Here is an 18,169-nt window from a genome sequence, read left to right as displayed (position 1 = left end):
GGAAAACAGTAGAAGATGGCCCAAGTTCCTGGGCCCCTGCACCCGCATTGGAGACCCAGAAGAGGTTCCTGGCCCCTGGCTTCGGATCCTCACAGCTACGTCTGCTGAGGCCATCTGGGGAGTGAACCAGCAGATGAAAGACCTCTCTGTTTCTCTCTGACTCTGCTTCTCCCTAACTCTGCCTTTCAAATAAATAAAATAAATCTTTAAAAAAAGAATAAATGCATTGGTGCATACACATACTCTATTAGAAATTTATCTAGATAAAAAGAGAAATACAATAGCCCAAGCCCCTGAGTTTTCAACTAGCAGCCTACTATAGCATTACAATGTTGGCTTTACTCTGCATAAGTGTGTACTATATTTTTAACTAGGATTGGGGCTCCAAATACCTCTGAAACCCACCCTGGTGAAATGGGGAGAACTAAGTATATGCAAACTGGAAGTTTTCTCTTTGACTCTCTAATCTAGTTATGGACAAACCTGAAGGAAAGTAGGTCAAGTGGCTTTACTTTGCCCACACATCCTCACATTGGCTTTGGCTGCCTATAGCTTACCTCTTGGATCACTGGAAGAGAGCAAAAAGAGACATTCACGAGAGCAAAAAGGAACAATGTACCTGACATGCATCTTATTTATTCCTCAATATTACTGAGAGCCAGGAGAGAAAGAAGCAGATTCCATTATTATTTGTTATCCTCGATTTCTTTTGCTTTTTCCAGGAGACAGGGAAGTTTTGGCTTAGAATAAACTATTCTTCCCTCCCTTGAGCAGCAACCCTTATTCATTTAGCTTATACCTGAAAATTATCCCTATAAAATTTTGATTAAAATTTAGTGTGCATGAGACTCTCCCAGGGATAGTATGTAAGATGTAGGTTCATCAGAAACCCCAGAAATCTGCATTTTCTTTTTTCTCAAAAAACCTTTTATTTAAGGGAATTTTGCATTTTCAATAAGAATACCAGTGATTCTGAAACCCATGGTTTGATAGCCACTGCAATAAATCAATCATTTGATCTGTGTACATGCTGTGGCCCAACTTGGAAGCTCTTTCCTTCTGACCTACTCAAACTTGATAGCCCAGTCCCAGCCACTTCTACTGTGATTCATACTGTGGCAATCCTAGGCATGATTCGTTACATTCACCTCAATGTTTCCACCACATGGTACCCATGCCTCTAATGCAGCTTATTTTTAGATTGTATGCAGTATCTCTTTATTTCTCTTCCCCTATTTGAGCAAAGAGACAGCATTTTCTTTATTTATTTTTGGTTTATAACACATGGTAGGCATTTTGTCTCCCTTCAAAGATAAAATTTGGACAGAGCATACAAATTGTTCTTCCCTTTGACAAATTTTAATCATATTATGACAACAAAATAAACTTTTAGGGGCCAGTTCATGAGGGTTCTTATACAAACAGCAACTGATTAGATTCCCGACTCCCATCCAATCCTTGACTTGTGGTCCACTCCCAAATAATTCTACACGCCTTAAAGCTTCTTATAAAATTCTCAAAGCAAGATTAGTTATGAAAATTATATTTAAATATATGCACAGGTTCCCCTTGAAAGAAAAGGTTATCCAATGTAACACAGACCCAAAAAGGAGAAAGTCACTGCTTTACAGTATTGAAAGGAGGGAAACTAATGTAAAACCTTAAGTTTCATAAACCTCTTCAAGGCATTTAAATTGAATATCGTAGGCTAGGGCCAATATTCATTCATTTACTCATTTCCCAAAGAAGCAGCTGGAGCTTTTTGCATACCAGGCACGGTTCTAAGCACCAATAAATCAGCCCTGATGTCCGTTACTGTAATCAGTGATCTTTACTCTGAAATAGTAATCTACTGTCTTCATGCTTTTCCTCATCTAATTTGATAAGCACCTCATTGATGTTCTCTTGCAGTCCTCTCTTGGGTCAAACACAAGAGTTCATTGCTGGTCTCTGACAGATTTCTTTCCTTGTTATCAAAATAGCTCAGCTTCAACATTTGAATTAGAAGACAAAACACCTTTGAGTTTATACATCAAAGTTTTAAAGAACCAGTGAATTCGTCTTATAGTTTATGGTATCCTAGATCTTACAGAAGTGAACATGTTTCCTTTGTGTATTATACCTTTGCTTTCTAAACTGACTCAATCATGGAAAAGAAACTGTGTTCTCAGTGTGGGTTGGTATTACAGGCTTAATTGTTCTGTTTTCCTATAGAAATCTCATGTGGTCCCCCAGCACATGTAGAGAATGCAATTGCTCGAGGCATTCACTATCAGTATGGGGACATGATCACCTACTCATGCTACAGTGGATACATGCTGGAAGGTTCCCTAAGGAGTGTTTGCCTGGAAAACGGAACATGGACATCACCTCCTATTTGCAGAGGTAAGGAAATATTTGAGTGGATGTTTCTTTTTTTAAATTTATTATTAATAATACTTGTACATACTTTTGGGTTATAGTATGATATTTCAATACCTGTGTACACCATGTGCTGATCAAAGCAGAGTAATCAACATTTTCCTTTTGATATTACTTTCTGACTGGAGGCTTGGAGATTTTTATTTCTATTTGTTCTGACAGTATACTAGGTTATTGTGAACTACAGTCTCACCACAATGCTGTATAACACTAGGCTCTAACTCTGATTTGGTGCCTGTTATCCAAACTCCCTCTGTGCCCCCCCACCGCCACGCCAAGCCTCTAGTATCATTTTTAATGCGTATTTCTTAGTGAAGCTGCAGAGAAGTGAATATGGAAGCCTAGTATCACCAGTAATTAGTATGCCATTTTTTTTTTTTGCCTTGCTTTAAATATTCTCTTAACTGTGTCAGTTTTCCTTTGTGGCTTGAGGTTTGTAAGCATACACATAGAACTTTTAGGTTCTGTGACTGAAATTCTGCCAAATGGAAAGAGGTAATGAGGCTTGCTACTACATCCTTCTGAAACTTATACTTTTTCAACAAAATATAACTTTTACAAATCACAATAACTATTTCATTCATTCTATAACTATTCACCGAAGTCAAGAATTATGCTAATGATCAAGACAGTCATAACCAAGGAACTCAAGTATACGCAAATTGTTGAATGGGTTTCCCTTATAGACCATGGTCAGACTACTTAGATTTGGAGTGAAAATGACAAAGTATTTGATGATGTAAGGGGGCAGTGAAAGTTGAAGAGGTCAATGGATGGATGGCGCGAGCCTCAAAAGAGGCAAAGCATTACCTCAGGGGAGAAGGGATTGATGATCTGGCAGCAGCAAAATGAAATTGCCAGCAAGTGAGACCTCAGAGAATGGACAACTTTCTTTTGAGAGGGCTACTGGAGAGGTAGCATCCTCAAATAGTAACCCCAATTTCACTTGAAGTCAGAAGTCAGATGAGAATTATATATTTGCTTAAGATACTACAGGGCAGTGGCAGCACCAAAGGGCTACTGGTGACCAAATGCCACCATGATAAAAACACTTCCAAATCATCTCTAAAGCACGTGTCCCCTGGTCCAAATCCCTAACGCAGACCACCTTGCCCCATCCTAACCTGCATATTTCAAATTGCTAAAACTTCACTAGCTGTAGTCTCAGAACTGCCTACACTTCTTTATGTCTCTCCTGAGTCCCTGTGGTTCATCCTCAAATGTGAAACCATAGAACTGACTGTAGCAACACCTTCTGGGTAGGTTTAGGCTTTCGCTGGTGCATTAAACATGCAGTGAGCCACTGGTCTGAGCCAGGACCTCAACTAGCCTCTAGGGTAGGCATTCCTACCTCCAAAGAGCTCACAGTTCACAGGAGGAGAAGGGCAAACTGCTCCCAAACAAAGGAAAACACAAAGTGATATTGGTGAGACAGGAAGATGCGCTTGCTCTGAGAACCTAGCGTAGTTAAAGCTGACCTTTCCCCTTGTATGGGGTAGGAACGTCTGAGAAGGCTTAACAGAGAAAGCAGAGAAAGTTAAGCTTTGAATTGGGCCTTGCAAACCATTTTCCAGAGGAAGACAGGAAAGAAGGACATTGTGGTAGAAGAGGGATTTGTGTACACTCTGCATTTTTCCAAATGAAATGTAAGGAAGAATTGGACATACGTCTTTATAAATCAGGGTGGGTGGGTAGATATTTCAGATTATATGGAGGTACTTCAAAAGGTTCATGGAAAATGGTATTAAAAACGTTTATGGGGCCGGCATTGTGGTGCAGCAAGTTAGGCTGCCACCTGTGACTCTGGAACCCCGTGTTGGAGTGCCAATTGGAGTCCCAGCTACCTCTGCTTCCAGTCCAGCTCCCTGCTAATGTGCCTCGGAAGGCAGTGGACGATGGCCCAAGCGCTTGGAACCTGCCACCATGTGAGAGACCCAGATGGAGTTCTTGGCTCCTGACTCTGGCCTGGCCCAGATCAGGCTATTGTGGACATTTGGGGAGTGAGCCAGCATATGGAAGATGGCTGTTTCTCTGTCTCTCCCACTCTCTGTCACTCTACCTTTCAATTAAATAAATAAATGTTTTTTTTTTAAAAATTATTTGGTACAAAAAAGTGAGATTTATGCACAGTTTTTTATAATATGAATTTCCATGAACTTTTTGAAAATCTCTCTCTCATGTGTGTGTGTGTGTGTGTGTTTGTAAGATTATATACATGAATATATAAGAGTTATGTATTTGCTTCAGATAATAGATATCTTTGTGAATATGGTACTAGAATCATAGAGTTCAAGGGCATGGGCCAAAGCACACTGGATGAGAAAGCCAAGGGTGAAACTCTGGGCAGTACTAACATTTTCAGGTCAACAAGGAGAGGAGGGACATGAAAAAGAGCATCCACCAAGGTATGAAAAAAAAAAAAAAAAAAAAAAAAAAAAAAAAAAACAAGAGGACAGTAGCGAGCCAAGATCAGAAAGAGAAGATATTTGTAAAAAGAAGGAGAATGATCCAACTGTGACTCATACGGTAGGGAAGTGAGGTCCAGGAGCTGAGTCACATCCCTGAATCTGACGGATAGGCAAATTTCAGCACGCTGGGCTTGAGCACTTCGAGGGTGTGTTGAGAGCAGTAGCCAGATTACTGTGGTTTGAAGAGTGAAATAAAGGCAAAGGAGCTAAGAAAGCAAAAGTAAAGCCCTTTTTCTAGAAATAGGTAGGCTGAAAGGAGGAGGAGACTATTAACCTGGTGCCTGTTACAGCCAGGTGATAAACTAGTTTATTTACCCTAAGTTATTTGGGGTCAGTCTGAGACTCTGGAATGTGTCCTGGGTACATGGGAAAGGCCACCAGCCCTTCGAAATTAGAGCAAATGGTTTCAATGAGAACATTCAGTGTCTCAGGACCTTATCAGACATTTTGATCCTCCTAGGAAAGATAAGTAGGAAGACAAATAGGAACACAGGTGTGTGCCACCAAATGTGAGAGGTGATTTGTTGACATGAGCACACATGAGCATGCATGTTAAGGGTTAGAGTGCTGAAGAGCATAGAAGAGGAAAGCCTTCATGAGTTTTCTTGGAAATTGGGAGTGAGTCAGGGAATGACTCATAGACAAGATGTTTGAACTGGATCTTGAAGAAGGGGAGGAGGTTTAGCAAAAATGGGGTTAGGACAAAGTGAAGAAAAAGGGAATAGCACTTGGGTATAGTCAATAATATCATTGGCGACAATATGAAGTCACGTGTTGAAAGGCTGTCATTGTTTAGGTGGGCTGGATAAAGGATTTCTTCCAGGAATTATCAAAAATCAAAATTTCAATGACTGGAGCTTTATTTACAGCATCCAAGATACAGAATCAGCCTAAATGTTTGTCAATAGGGAGCTGGCGCTGTGGTCTAATGGGTAAAGCATGGTGCCAGCATCTCATATGGGAGCCTGTTCCAATCCTGGCTGCTCCACTTCTGATACAGCTCTCTGTTAATCACCTGGGAAAGCAGCGGAAGATGGCCCAGGTCTTGGGCCCCTGCACCCACATAGGAGACCCAGAGGAAGCTCCTGGCTCCTAACTTAGGCTTGGACCAACCCCAGCTTTTGTAACCATTTGGGGAATGAACCAGCAGATGGAAGACATCTTTCTCCCACTCCCCTTCCCCCTCCCCCTCCCTTTCCTTCTTCCTCCCCCTACTCCTCTTCCTCCTCCTCCTCCTCTAACTCTTTCAAATAAATAAACATTTAATAAAAAACAAAGTTTCATTTTAAAAAATGGCAATAGACAATAGATAAATGGATAAAGAAAAAGTGACAGATAAATAGACACATTGAAGTATTATTCAGCCTTTAAAAATAAGAAATCTTGGCCGGCGCCACAGCTCAATAGGCTAATCCTCCACCTGCGGCGCCGGCACCCCAGGTTCTAGTCCCGGTTGGGGCGCCGGATTCTGTCCCGGTTGCTCCTCTTCCAGGCCAGCTCTCTGCTGTGGCCCGGGAGTGCAGTGGAGGATGGCCCAAGTCCTTGGGCCCTGCACCCGCATGGGAGACCAGGAAGAAGCACCTGGCTCCTGGCTTCGGATCAGCGTGGTGCACTGGCCACAGCAGCCATTGGAGGGTGAGCCAATGGAAAAGGAAGACCTTTCTCTCTTTTTCTCTCTCTCTCACTGTCCACTCTGCCTGTCAAAAATAAAAATAAAAAAAATAAGAAATCTTAGCATTTGAGACAACATGGGATGTATTGGGAGGACATTTTGCTAAGTGAAATAAGCCAGACACAGAAAGACAAACACTGATCTAGCTGATTAGGTGGGATCTGAAATAGTCATTGAAGCAGAGAGTACATACAGTGGTAGCTGTCCGGGGCTAAGAAGGTGGAACATGGGGAGACACTGGTCAAAGGGTGCAAAGTTTCAGTTATGCACGATGAGTAGGTTCTGGAATGACAATGTACAGTAACGTGACTACACGAAGAGGAGGGAGGGAGGGAAGGGTAGCTATGGGGGGTGGTGATAACTATGGTAATTAGATTGACTGTGTTGATTATTTGGTAATTTCTATGAAAATCAAAATATCAAGCTATAAAACTTAAATATAAACAATTTTATTTGTCTATTAATTCTCAATAAAGCTAGAGAAAAAAACTGTAATGATAACCAAAAAAATACTAGGCTTTTCATATGTTGTCATTTCCTCTTGAGATTTAACGTGGTTTCTCTTCCTTAAAGTTTGAGTCAGGAAATATTATGAAATGGAAATGAGCAAGGCTATCTCCTGGATACCATTCCTCCATCATTCCCTGTATTCATGTCCTGTCCTGCTTCCCTGCCAGCTGTCTGTCGATTCCCATGTCAAAACGGAGGAGTCTGCCAGCGCCCCAATGCCTGTTCCTGTCCGGATGGCTGGATGGGGCGCCTGTGTGAAGAACGTGAGTCTGCCCTCAAATCATCTAAGTCCTGACGATTCACCTGGAAGCTGCCGACTTACAGGAATTACTAGAAACTGGCTGTACTGTTGGGAGAAATTTCTTTGCTTGAATCCTCCTGAGACCAGACAGAGCTCATAGGGCTTATCTGAGCATGCCAGTAGGTTGTAGGAGACATACAATATCAAAGACCTTAAAATGCACTTATTAAGATCCATCGAAAGTCATCTTCACACGTCTCCTGGCACAAATTCATTAGTGTTCTTGGGAAGGAGCTTGTCCTCCTGCTCCTTCCCTGATGTCAGGTCTTCCACGGCCTGTGCCAGTCCTTGCTGCAGTTGGTATAACTGCATAGCATCACATCACACTGTACTTTGTAGGCAATATTTGCAGCCCACCATTTGCTCTTTGTCGTTAAGACAGTTGGTCCTAATTAAGAAAATAAGGGAAGTTGGCACTTCTATACCTATACAATGCTTGGTAAATTCATACAGAATTTTGGCCCTTACAAAGACATATTTCAGTTGAAATTTCCATAGGGAATATCAATAACTGGTTTAAAATATTTACATAAGGGTGAAACAGCTTCCTGCTTCATTGGGAGTGGGGTCTGTAAACCATGAAGAGTCATCAGTGTGAGGGCCATTGGTTTATGGCAGTTTTTTTCTAAAGCTCAGGCATTTTGTAAGACTACATACTTTTAAATGTAACTTTTTCAACTAATCTGTAAAGAGAAAAGTGTAATAGACAGATATTTAGGCTGCTATCAACATACAGAAAAGACCTTATAGGGATTAAGAAGAAAGAGGGATTGCATTTTCTTTCCACAATCACTCCTTTTCAATTGGGATTCCCAGGCTGAACCTGCTATCTCCCCACTGCTCCAAAGCCTCAGGGAGCATTTATTGCAAGGTTCCCAAGCACTGGCTTGGCTCAGCTGGCTGAGCTCACTCAGCAAATGCCTGCCCTCTTGCAAGAGGCCAAGGCCAGGGCTTCCCAGGCCTTCGTGTGCATGCAGAGCCTCTGGGCCATGCCTTAAAATGCATATCCTGAGATTCTGCATCTGTAACCAACTCCCAGGGGGTGCCACTACCATCGGCTAGAGAACTACACTCTGGCTACAAGCAGTGGACAGCCTCACACCTTTGAAGCACGCGAGGCCTCTTCAGAGGGTTCAATGGTGTTTAGTAGGAAGAATGATTGGTATGGCGAGTAGAGGGACAGCCTGGCTTGGTCACCATCAGGCCTCAAGTCCTAGGAAATAAAAGGCAAGTTGTCCCATTTTTATTAAAATCTTGCAAACACTTGCTTGCTATAGCCCATCTGATTGCCATTCTCACAGGGTGTTCACTGGAGCCCAGAGGCAAGCAAACCCTCTTAGAGCATTTTATATATAATGTGTAATGGAAATTTGAAACAAAGATAAAAAGAAATCATTCTGCTTATGCTGTGGAGAATGAAAGCAAAGCAGTTAGCAGACATCGGTTACATTGTGTCCTCACGGAAAGAGTCCATTTGGCATTGCAGTCAGTACGTCTGACTGAGGATCCGACTTGCTGTCCTGATTGTGCGTGCCCGGCGTTGCTTATTAATAAGCACAACACATATGGCAAGATTACGTAGGGGGTCATACAAGGTTTCACTTCTCCGTGAAAATGATTCTTGAACACTGGAACATACCTAAGCATGTGTATTTTGATTAAGTCCTTTTCAATCTCCTGTTTTTCTCTTTGTAGCAATATGCATCCTTCCCTGTCTGAATGGTGGCCGCTGTGTGGCCCCTTACCAGTGTGACTGCCCATCTGGCTGGACGGGGTCCCGCTGTCATACAGGTAGGCGTCCTCTCCCTCTTGGCTGTCTTGGTGCCTTTGTCCCATGAAGTCCCAGAGGACATTGAGGTCTGTAGCTCAAACTCAGAGGAGGTGCTGAAGCCAAAAGGGGCCCAAGGTTTTCAAGCATTCTTTAGGATGGTCCCTTGAATGATGATCTCAACATTGAACTGTATCATTACCAAGAAAATGCCTTTCAAGATCCCGTGCCAAAGAACAATGTCTGACTTGACGCAGTTGTCTGTTGCATGTCATTTGCTGAAGAATGTAGGGCAAATGTTACGCAGAGTTTTGGGACTCATGTTACTCCAAATTACTAAACCCATGGTTACTATTTAGAAAGAACAAGGCTTATAAATACAGTTTAAGTTACAATGAAGAAACTCAACAAAGGTGTCTCGTTGTCATGGAAAATGGTAATAAAATGTGGTTGACTGATGAGTGATTGACATCCAATTAGCCACTCTTGCCTTCCTATAGCATTTTTCCCACTTCACTTTTTTTTTTAATTTATTTAATGAGCATAAATTTCCAAAGAACAGCTTATGGACCACAATAGCCTCCTCCCCCGCCGTGTCTTCCCTCCCATCCACAACGCTCCCCTCTCCCACTCCCTCTCCCCTTCCCCTTCACATCACGATTAATTTTCAATTATCTTTATATACAGAAGATCAATTTAGCGTATGTTAAGTAAAGATTTCCACATTTTGCTCCCACACAGAAACACAAAGTGTAAAATACTATTTGAGTACTAGTTACAGCATTGATTAAACATCTAAGAGTAATTGTGTATTAATTACAGAGTTCAACCAATAGTTTTAAGTAGAATATAAAATGCATCTTTTGTATTGTTGTCCCACTTCACTTTGACATTTATTTAATTGCTTGATGATCTATGCCAGCCCCCACCACCCTACACCACTCAAGAACAGGGGTGTTCTTTGCCGTCTTGATATACACAATGCCTAGCATGGTTGGTGCCTGAATATAACAGGTTTGTTAGTCAATGTCAAGTCAATCAGTTTGAAATGACAGATTTTAACCTGTTGAATGTCCTAAAATTTTAAACAGCTGTTAGAATAAGGATTGCTGTATTTGTGTGGTAAGAATGCTCATACTCCACCATCCTTCTGATGGGCAGTGTTGGTACTGCCTCTTCGGTGGGGTAGGATGTCAAGTAGATCAGGCTTGCTGATGTCAAAGTTGTCATGAAAATTGAGACCAGGTGACCTTAGAATTTAGCTTCCAAACCGGGACATTTTCAGGAGTGAAAGGGGCACTGTTAATAAATAATCCAGGGAAATGGGAGTGAAAGACACTGTCCCAGAGGCAGTCAGGGATGCCATCAGTCTACCTAAAGCCCAGACTGAGCCCTTGATGAGTGTAAAAAAGGGGAAATGTCACAGGGACTGAATCTGAAGCATTTGTGTTAGACTCCAAAAGTGATCCATGTAGTGTTTGTTTATTAAAAAAAATCAGCTTTAATATTTATCTGCATTTCTCATATATCCAAAGTTGAACTCCCCTGCGAACCAGCCCTGCCCTCTTCCAGGCACCTTCTCTTGGCAGGTGCGGTTCTGGAAGAACAAGTCATTCCTGACTCCTTCCCCTTCGTCTTTGATTACCAGGATCTCTCACGGCCTGCTCTGCCCTGCGGACGTAGTAGAAGACACTTTCTGCAGATTATGGCCAAGGTCTACTAGTTGGCCCTCCCTTCCCTGCTTCCAGGCTGAACATGGTTAATATATGATGAGGTGCTTCAGAAAGTTCATGGGACAATGGCATTAAAAGATAATGTCATTTTTGGCGTGAAAGATTTTGTAACTCCTTGCATAATTTTTTTCATAATACACATTTTTTGTAAACTTTTGAAAACTCTTTATAGATGGATCTCTAATTTTTTTGCACCAAAGTAAATGTGACTTAACTCCACTTTTCATGAACTTTTTGAAGTGCCTTCATATCATTCTAGCCAAAGGCATGGAATATAAAATGCATAGGTGTGTTCAATCAGGCGTGACTGAAGTCACAGAGGAAACGTAGGAGAGTGATTGAGCATGAAGCCATAAGGATAAGCTGCGTCAGACCAGGCAATGCACTGTATGCCAAGTTCAAGATGCAGGTTGTCTTGTGAGCAGCAGTTCTAAGGAGGAAAAATCATCTAATTATATTTTCTTTTAGAAAGATGATATTGACAGCAGTATGGAAAATGGCCAGAAGCAACACTTAGAATAGAAAGATCCACGGGGTTAGAGAAACAGTAACCAAAAAAATGTGTGTGGGGGGGGTGGGTTTGGGGTGGATTTGAGATAGAATCAGGACCACTTAGTTAGAAATTATGAACATTGCCATTTCCAGCAAGGGCCCCAGGGTGGAAGGCGCTACCATTGACTGAGCTAGAAAACCCAGGAGCTGCGGGTGTGAGGGCAGAGATGAGGAGCTCAAACATGCTGAGTTTGGAATGCACAGGGGGAGTGGTCTGATAGGCTGTTGTGTAATCCTTGAAGATTCTCAGAAGATGCATCTACGCTGAAGACAGAGATCTGTAAATCTCCCATGAGAAACATTCATGGGGAGGAAAATGGAACCGTGCAGGGGCCGTGTGGGCCCCAGTGGAACCCCAGGAACATCAATATAAATTCAGAGAGGGGCAGATGTTAGACTTTTAGACAGGGAAGAAAAAAACAGTGCCTGGTTAGTACAGACACCCCCAGATCAGCCTGCCCTTTCAAAGAGGTAATGTTTGCTTCTATCAGCAAGCAGAAACCTTGGGGACCGGCAGCTCTTATTGTTGATGGTTTTCATCCTGCTTCACTTCCTGTTTTTCTTTCTTATGAAGCTGCAGATAGAGCCATCCTGCTGGCCTGCTGTCGCTGGCACTTACCTAGAGAGCTCCTCCAAGGGAAATGGATATTTGACTTGTCCTATCTCTTACCTTCTCTACCCTGTGCTTACCAAGTGCCTGGTATTTACTTTCAGCATTTTCCCTATATTTTCTGAATGAGCCATTGGAAAAAAAGGACATTTGTTTATTTCTTACCCAAAATGATTTTTTTCATCCAGGAAAGGGCCTTCCTTTCTAAGACTGAAATGTTTCTTATTTCCAGGTTTCCCCTTATAGGTACTTATTGTCTTCTTCTGTGGAGTTCCCCCTCTCTCTTTGATAAATTAAACTTGGGTCTTCTTCCAATTTTAGTGTCTTTTTTTATTTCAACAAATAAATTCGTGCAGATGAAGAGTTTCATTAAAGGACTGTGATTTGTAAGAAAGATGGCTGTGTAGTCTATTTTGGGATATTCTTCCATGGTTTCATCTGTGGTGAATTTTTAGTTCTAATCCAGGCTCTGTAATCCCAGTTAAAACTGGTAAAAGCTTTGAAATGTGTTTCTTAGCCAAACACAAAGAGCTGTTGAATCATCTGTTATTTTAGACAATCCTTGTGCCTCAGAATTGTCATCTGACTTAACCATTCTGTCAATCAAGAGATTTCTAACCCAATTGAGAAATATATATATATATATATATTTCAAAACAGTAAAGTTATCAGATTAATTGAATAAATAAAAATATTAAAGAAGAGAAAGGTTGGGGCTGGTGCTGTGATGCAGCGAGTTAAATCCCTGGCCTGCAGCATCAGCATCCCATATGGGCACTGGTTTATGTACTGGCTGCTCCACTTCCAATCCAGCTCCCTGCTTATGCACTTGGGAAAGCAGCAGAGGATGGCCCAAGTCCTTCGGCCCCTGAACCCATATGGGAGACCCAGAGGAAGCTCCTGGCTCCTTGCTTTGGATTGGCTCAGCTCCAGCTATTTTGGCTGGAGTGAACCAGCAGATGGAAGATCTCTCTCTCTCTCTCTCTCTCTCTCTCTCTCTCTGTGTGTGTGTGTGTGTGTGTGTGTTTGTGTGTGTCTTCCTCTCTCTATAACTCTGCCTTTCAAATAAACAAATTTTTAAGAAAAAGAGATTGGTGGAGTTGGAGTGATCAGCACAGGTTTGAACATGGAGATAGAACCCGAGACTTAACCATGGGCACCGACTGGCTTAGACGCACAGAGGGAGGACGGGAGATCAAGCAGAGCAGCAAAATTGATGGCCTGAGCAGTGTATGAGAAGTAACAGTGGCTGCAGCAGGAAGTAGAGGCAGATCTTATTCCATGTGCCTTCATAAAATCTTCAGAGTTGCTCAGTGTTAATTAAATAAATGCGTGAATTTTTCATCCCAGCTGTCTGCCAGTTTCCCTGCTTAAATGGAGGAAAATGTGTAAGACCAAACCGATGCCATTGTCTCTCATCTTGGACAGGACATGATTGTTCCAGGTAAGACAACCAGCAACTAACATCCATCTAGAATACAAAGACTTCAAAACCCAACGTAATTCCAGAAGGAATCTCTGGTCTGGGTGCAAACATTTATATCCAAAAATATCTACATTCAAATACATTCTCTAAGTGTGAAAAAGCCAAAGCTAAGAAATGCTAGTTCAAAATTGACAAGTAAAGCAGTGATATCTAAAAGATAAATAGTCTTGTGTTCACTGTGGCTGCACATGTACTACAATTAGGATTACATAGAGAAGGGCTGATTTTTGATGCAGGAGCTAAGATACTGGGTCCCATCTGGGAACCAGGGTTCAAATCCTAGCTCTGCTTCTGACCCACCTTCCTAGTAATGTGCACCCTTGGAGGTTGCCGTGACAGCTCAAGTAGCTGGGTCCCTGCCACCCATGTGGAAGACCCAGCCTGAGTTCCAAGCTCCTGAGTGGGGTAACCCAGCCCCTGCCAGGAGTAAAATAGCAGGTAGATCTCTCTCTCTCTCTCTCTCTCTATCTCTCCTTTTCAAATAAGTAAAAAAATAACTATAGAGAGAAGATTAGTATGGCCCCTGCTGACGGATGACATCTAAATTCATGAAGTTCCGCATATTTTTTCCACAATAAACAGTGTTGGAATTGATTTTTAAATATTTGGTTTTAATTAATTTTTTTTTATATTTTTAGTGTTTATATTTACAGTCTTCCACTGACTACAAAAAACTGTAGTTTTATTAATTGATTTCTCATGTCTCTCCAGATAAATATCATAGTTGAGAAAACATTGTCACAAAAATAAGTCAAAGGGTAAATAGTTAAGATAATTTATAGGAGCTGGCATTGTAGCAAAGGAGGTTAAGCCACCACCTGCAACACTGGCATCCCATATGGGGGCTGGTTTGAGTCCTGGCTGCTCTACTTCTGATTCAGCTCCCTGTTAATGGCCTGGGAAAAGCAGAATTTGGCCTAAATGTTTGGGCCCCTGCCACTCATGTGGGAGACCCAGATGAAGCTCCTGGACCCTGGCTTTGGACTGGCCCAGCTCTAGTCATTGTGGCCATTTGGGGAGTGAGCCAGCAGATGGAAGATCTCTCTCTGTCTGTCTTTCCTCCCGCTCTCTGAAACTCTGCCTTTCAAAGAAATAAACAAATCTTTTTTTCTTAAAAGGGGTAATTTGTACCTTTAAAAACTCAGGAAGCATTAGAAATATTATACCATAATGTGTATAAAATATTTTCAATATTCAAGCCTTGTCCTCACATATGTTTCAAGGTTGGCATATTATCACCTCCACATTGAGATTTTCAATATACATACTGTATTATGTCATTTAGATTTGTAATCTGTTCATTTATACTCATCTTGAAGGAATCATTGAAAACAAGTGGGTATTTTCATATTTTATAAAGTGGGAAATTCAGTTAACTGAAAATACCTCTTATTTTTCTATTGGTTATTATGTCATTTTAATTAGAATGTCATCATCAACTTGTAAAAATAATATAGCTGTTAAAATAAAAACCCAATCTATGACCAAATCCACCTTGTGGCCATGCATTTCCTCATATCATCTCCAGTGTATGGCATCTCTGTAGAGTGAAAGGGAGTTGAGCTCTAAAGAGAAATTGGAAAGGAACAAATATATTTAGAAGTTGTCAAGATAAAGAAAACAGTCTATCTTAGAGTAAGTTTGAAAGAATTTTAAAAATTGGGAGCCAATTAAAAAGAAAACAAAACCAAACAGTGACTCAAAAACAAAGTATTTAAAACTTTCTTACAATTTTAGTCTTTATATTTCAACCCATTACAGGTAAGGAAAAAGAAACCTGGAGGTTGCATAGGTTCCCAATGTCTAAATATTCCCCCAGGAGTTCTTCCTTGATCAGGGAAAGGCTAGTTATTAGTTTATATGAAAGTGTGTCTGTTAATAAAGACAATAGAACCTAGATTTTTAATGCAAAAGTTTAATATAGGAATTCAAGGAAAATGGTGCCAAATGAAGGTGAGGAGCAGCATTCCTCTATCGAGGAATGGCTCACCAACAACCCAGGAGACCAGGCAGGCTCCCTCTTCTTTATCTGTAATCACTTCTTCTTGGAGACCCATATTAACTAGGACTCTCTTGTTAAAACTGTAATTAGCCGGCGCTGCGGCTCACTAGGCTAATCCTCCGCCTTGCGACGCCAGCACACCGGGTTCTAGTCCCGGTCGGGGCGCCGGATTCTGTCCCGGTTGCCCCTCTTCCAGGCCAGCTCTCTGCTGTGGCCCGGGAGTGCAGTGGAGGATGGCCCAGGTGCTTGGGCCCTGCACCCCATGGGAGACCAGGAAAAGCACCTGGCTCCTGGCTCCTGCCATCGGATCAGCGCGGTGCGCCGGCCGCGGCGGCCATTGGAGGGTGAACCAACGGCAAAGGAAGACCTTTCTCTCTGTCTCTCTCTCTCTCACTGTCCACTCTGTCTGTCAAAAAATAAAAAATCAAAATCAAAAAAAAAAAAAAACTGTAATTGGGCCGGTGCTGAGGCTCACTAGGCTAATCCTCCGCCTGCGGCGCCGGCATCCCAGGTTCTAGTCCCGGTTGGGGCGCCAGATTCTGTCCCAGTTGCTCCTCTTCCAGTCCAGCTCTCTGCTGTGGCCCAGGAGTGCAGTGGAGGATGGCCCAAGTGCTTGGGCCCCTGCACACGCACGGGAGACCAGGAGAAGCACCTGGCTCCTGGCTTCAGATCTGTGCAGCATGCCGGCTACAACGGCCATTGCAGCCACTTGGGGGGTGAACCAATGGAAAAAGGAAGACCTTTCTCTCTGTCTCTCTCTCTCTCTCTCTCACTGTCTAACTCTGCCTGTCCAAAAAAAAAAAAAAAAATGTAATTAGATTAGGCAAAGAAGGAATTTTTTATCACAATAGAGGGACCTCACATGGAACCCCATGGCACAGGAGTGGCCAAGCATCAGAAGAACCAACTCCAGGGACTTGAATGCTCCCTGTGACTGCTCCACCTCCTGTCTCCCCAGGTCTGCCCACCCTCTCTGGCAGCAGAGTGGTTTTCTCTGGGAACCACTGCCTACAGCTCCCATGTTACGTGTCATTTGTGGTATTCAGAGCACTATCCCAGCTTAAAAACCCAGGAGAAGGGCTCTATTTGGTCCAGACTAACTATAAGGTTCAGCACGGACCAATGAACTGTGGCCCAAGGTTGGGTTGTATTGTATTAATATGAGGGTTCATTTTGTCAAAACTTTGGTTAAAGGGCAGTGAGACTAATAACTCCTCCCAAAAAAGGAAGGTGGAATATAATTCCCTACCATGGGAGGGAGAGAAATCTTTGCTGAGAAGTCCAAACAATAAATATTTGCAAATAATTGTTTTCCTCTCTCCCACAATGTTATGTGAATTAAGGATTGTATGCCTAACACCTTGTACAAGCACAAAATAGGTGCTCAATAAATGCTTGTTGGCAGTTGGAACACTCTCCTGACAGCAAGTGTTGGGGCAGCCTTTAAATCCCTCAACCTAAAACCTCTCCCCTCATGAATAAGACTGATGTGGTCTTGTTCCCAGGTACTTTAATCCTTCGGGAAAAATTGTTTCCTCTGATTTCTGTAAGTATCTTAGAAAAGTTGGTCCTAAACAAATGGTATCACTAGAAACTATAGATTGTTGGTGTGGAAGGAGACCTTTAGGTTCCCGAGGTCCAGACCTTCATGAGAATTGCCGGGTGGGAAATCAGTGACAATCAGGACTAGAACTCAGATCTGCTGCTTCTCGGATCTGTTCACAGCTTAGTGCCTGTTCTCCATGCACCCTGTTCTCTCCAGAGCTGACCCTGCAAACATCATCACGTCAGCACCCAGGCGTCCAAGATCCGTAATCCTGTTTTGATCAGCACCAGAGTGCTGTTGCCTCTTCATTTCAATCTCTTCTCTTGAATCTGTTTTGTTCTGTGTTTCAGGAAAAGGAGAACTGGGTTTTAACCACTGCCCAACCAACTGGCTTCCCCGAAAGCAGATCATCTCTTCCTGGTCGCACCTGGGCATCCTGGAACTTACACGAAGTCCAACATGGTGCTGGGTCTTGTTTCGTTCAGTAAACACATTATTTGGGATTTACTTTTTTATTTTGTGATATATTTTGTTATTCTTTGTGATATACTTTCTTACATGTTGCCATTTTTAAATATGCCTGTATTTTCTATATAAAAATTATATTAAATAGATGCTGCTCTACCCTAATAAAATGTACATACTCTGCTGTCTATTGGGAAAATTCCTAGTATACATTTTACTTAGTTACTTAAAATGTTACAATTAAAATATATTTTGCTACCAAATATTTTATTGGATAGTGCCATTTTGTCAGGTGGCCAGGAAATAAGAAAGAGGATCCACGTGCTTTGAGCTGTGATGTCATAACCCAGGACTCCTTCATTCTAGTTCCATTTTCTTATAATGTGTGTAACAACCAAGGCTTCTTGTTATCTAAGTGGAGAGTAACTGTTGGGCCTAGTGCCCTCCTCATAGAACTCTGTCCTGGTGCCAGAGCAGCCTGGAGATTCTTCTCCCAACAATTGGAATGAAGTGGACAACAACTTAGCAGATAGAGAGAGAAGCAAAATGACTAAAGTTCACAAAGTAAAGCGCTCTCCTTCCTTCTCACAGCTAGAATAAGCAATGAAAGAACTGGGAGATAAACATACCTGGGC

The 18,169-nt window shown here is 42.1% G+C and overlaps 1 protein-coding gene and 1 non-coding gene across 2 annotated transcripts in view; both read left to right on the top strand.

The window, feature by feature from the left end:
* The window catches only part of SVEP1 (sushi, von Willebrand factor type A, EGF and pentraxin domain containing 1), a 212,757-nt gene extending 194,960 nt beyond the window's left edge, over window positions 1-17,797 (top strand). The window contains exons 44-48 of the mRNA XM_002708072.5: window positions 2,215-2,385; window positions 7,239-7,334; window positions 9,068-9,163; window positions 13,386-13,479; window positions 17,420-17,797. Coding sequence (XP_002708118.3) covers window positions 2,215-2,385; window positions 7,239-7,334; window positions 9,068-9,163; window positions 13,386-13,479; window positions 17,420-17,441 — 479 coding nt within the window. The 3' untranslated portion in view covers window positions 17,442-17,797. The remainder of the gene's footprint in view (window positions 1-2,214; window positions 2,386-7,238; window positions 7,335-9,067; window positions 9,164-13,385; window positions 13,480-17,419) is intronic.
* Window positions 13,987-14,089, top strand: LOC127485119 (U6 spliceosomal RNA). Its single transcript, XR_011385709.1, has one exon. It is a non-coding gene; the product is annotated as a U6 spliceosomal RNA (small nuclear RNA).
* Window positions 17,798-18,169: the final 372 nt, after the last annotated feature.

This window comes from Oryctolagus cuniculus, chromosome 1, assembly GCF_964237555.1.
Source record: "Oryctolagus cuniculus chromosome 1, mOryCun1.1, whole genome shotgun sequence".
Taxonomy (NCBI): domain Eukaryota; kingdom Metazoa; phylum Chordata; class Mammalia; order Lagomorpha; family Leporidae; genus Oryctolagus; species Oryctolagus cuniculus.
This window is presented reverse-complemented; position numbering and strand designations above follow the sequence as displayed.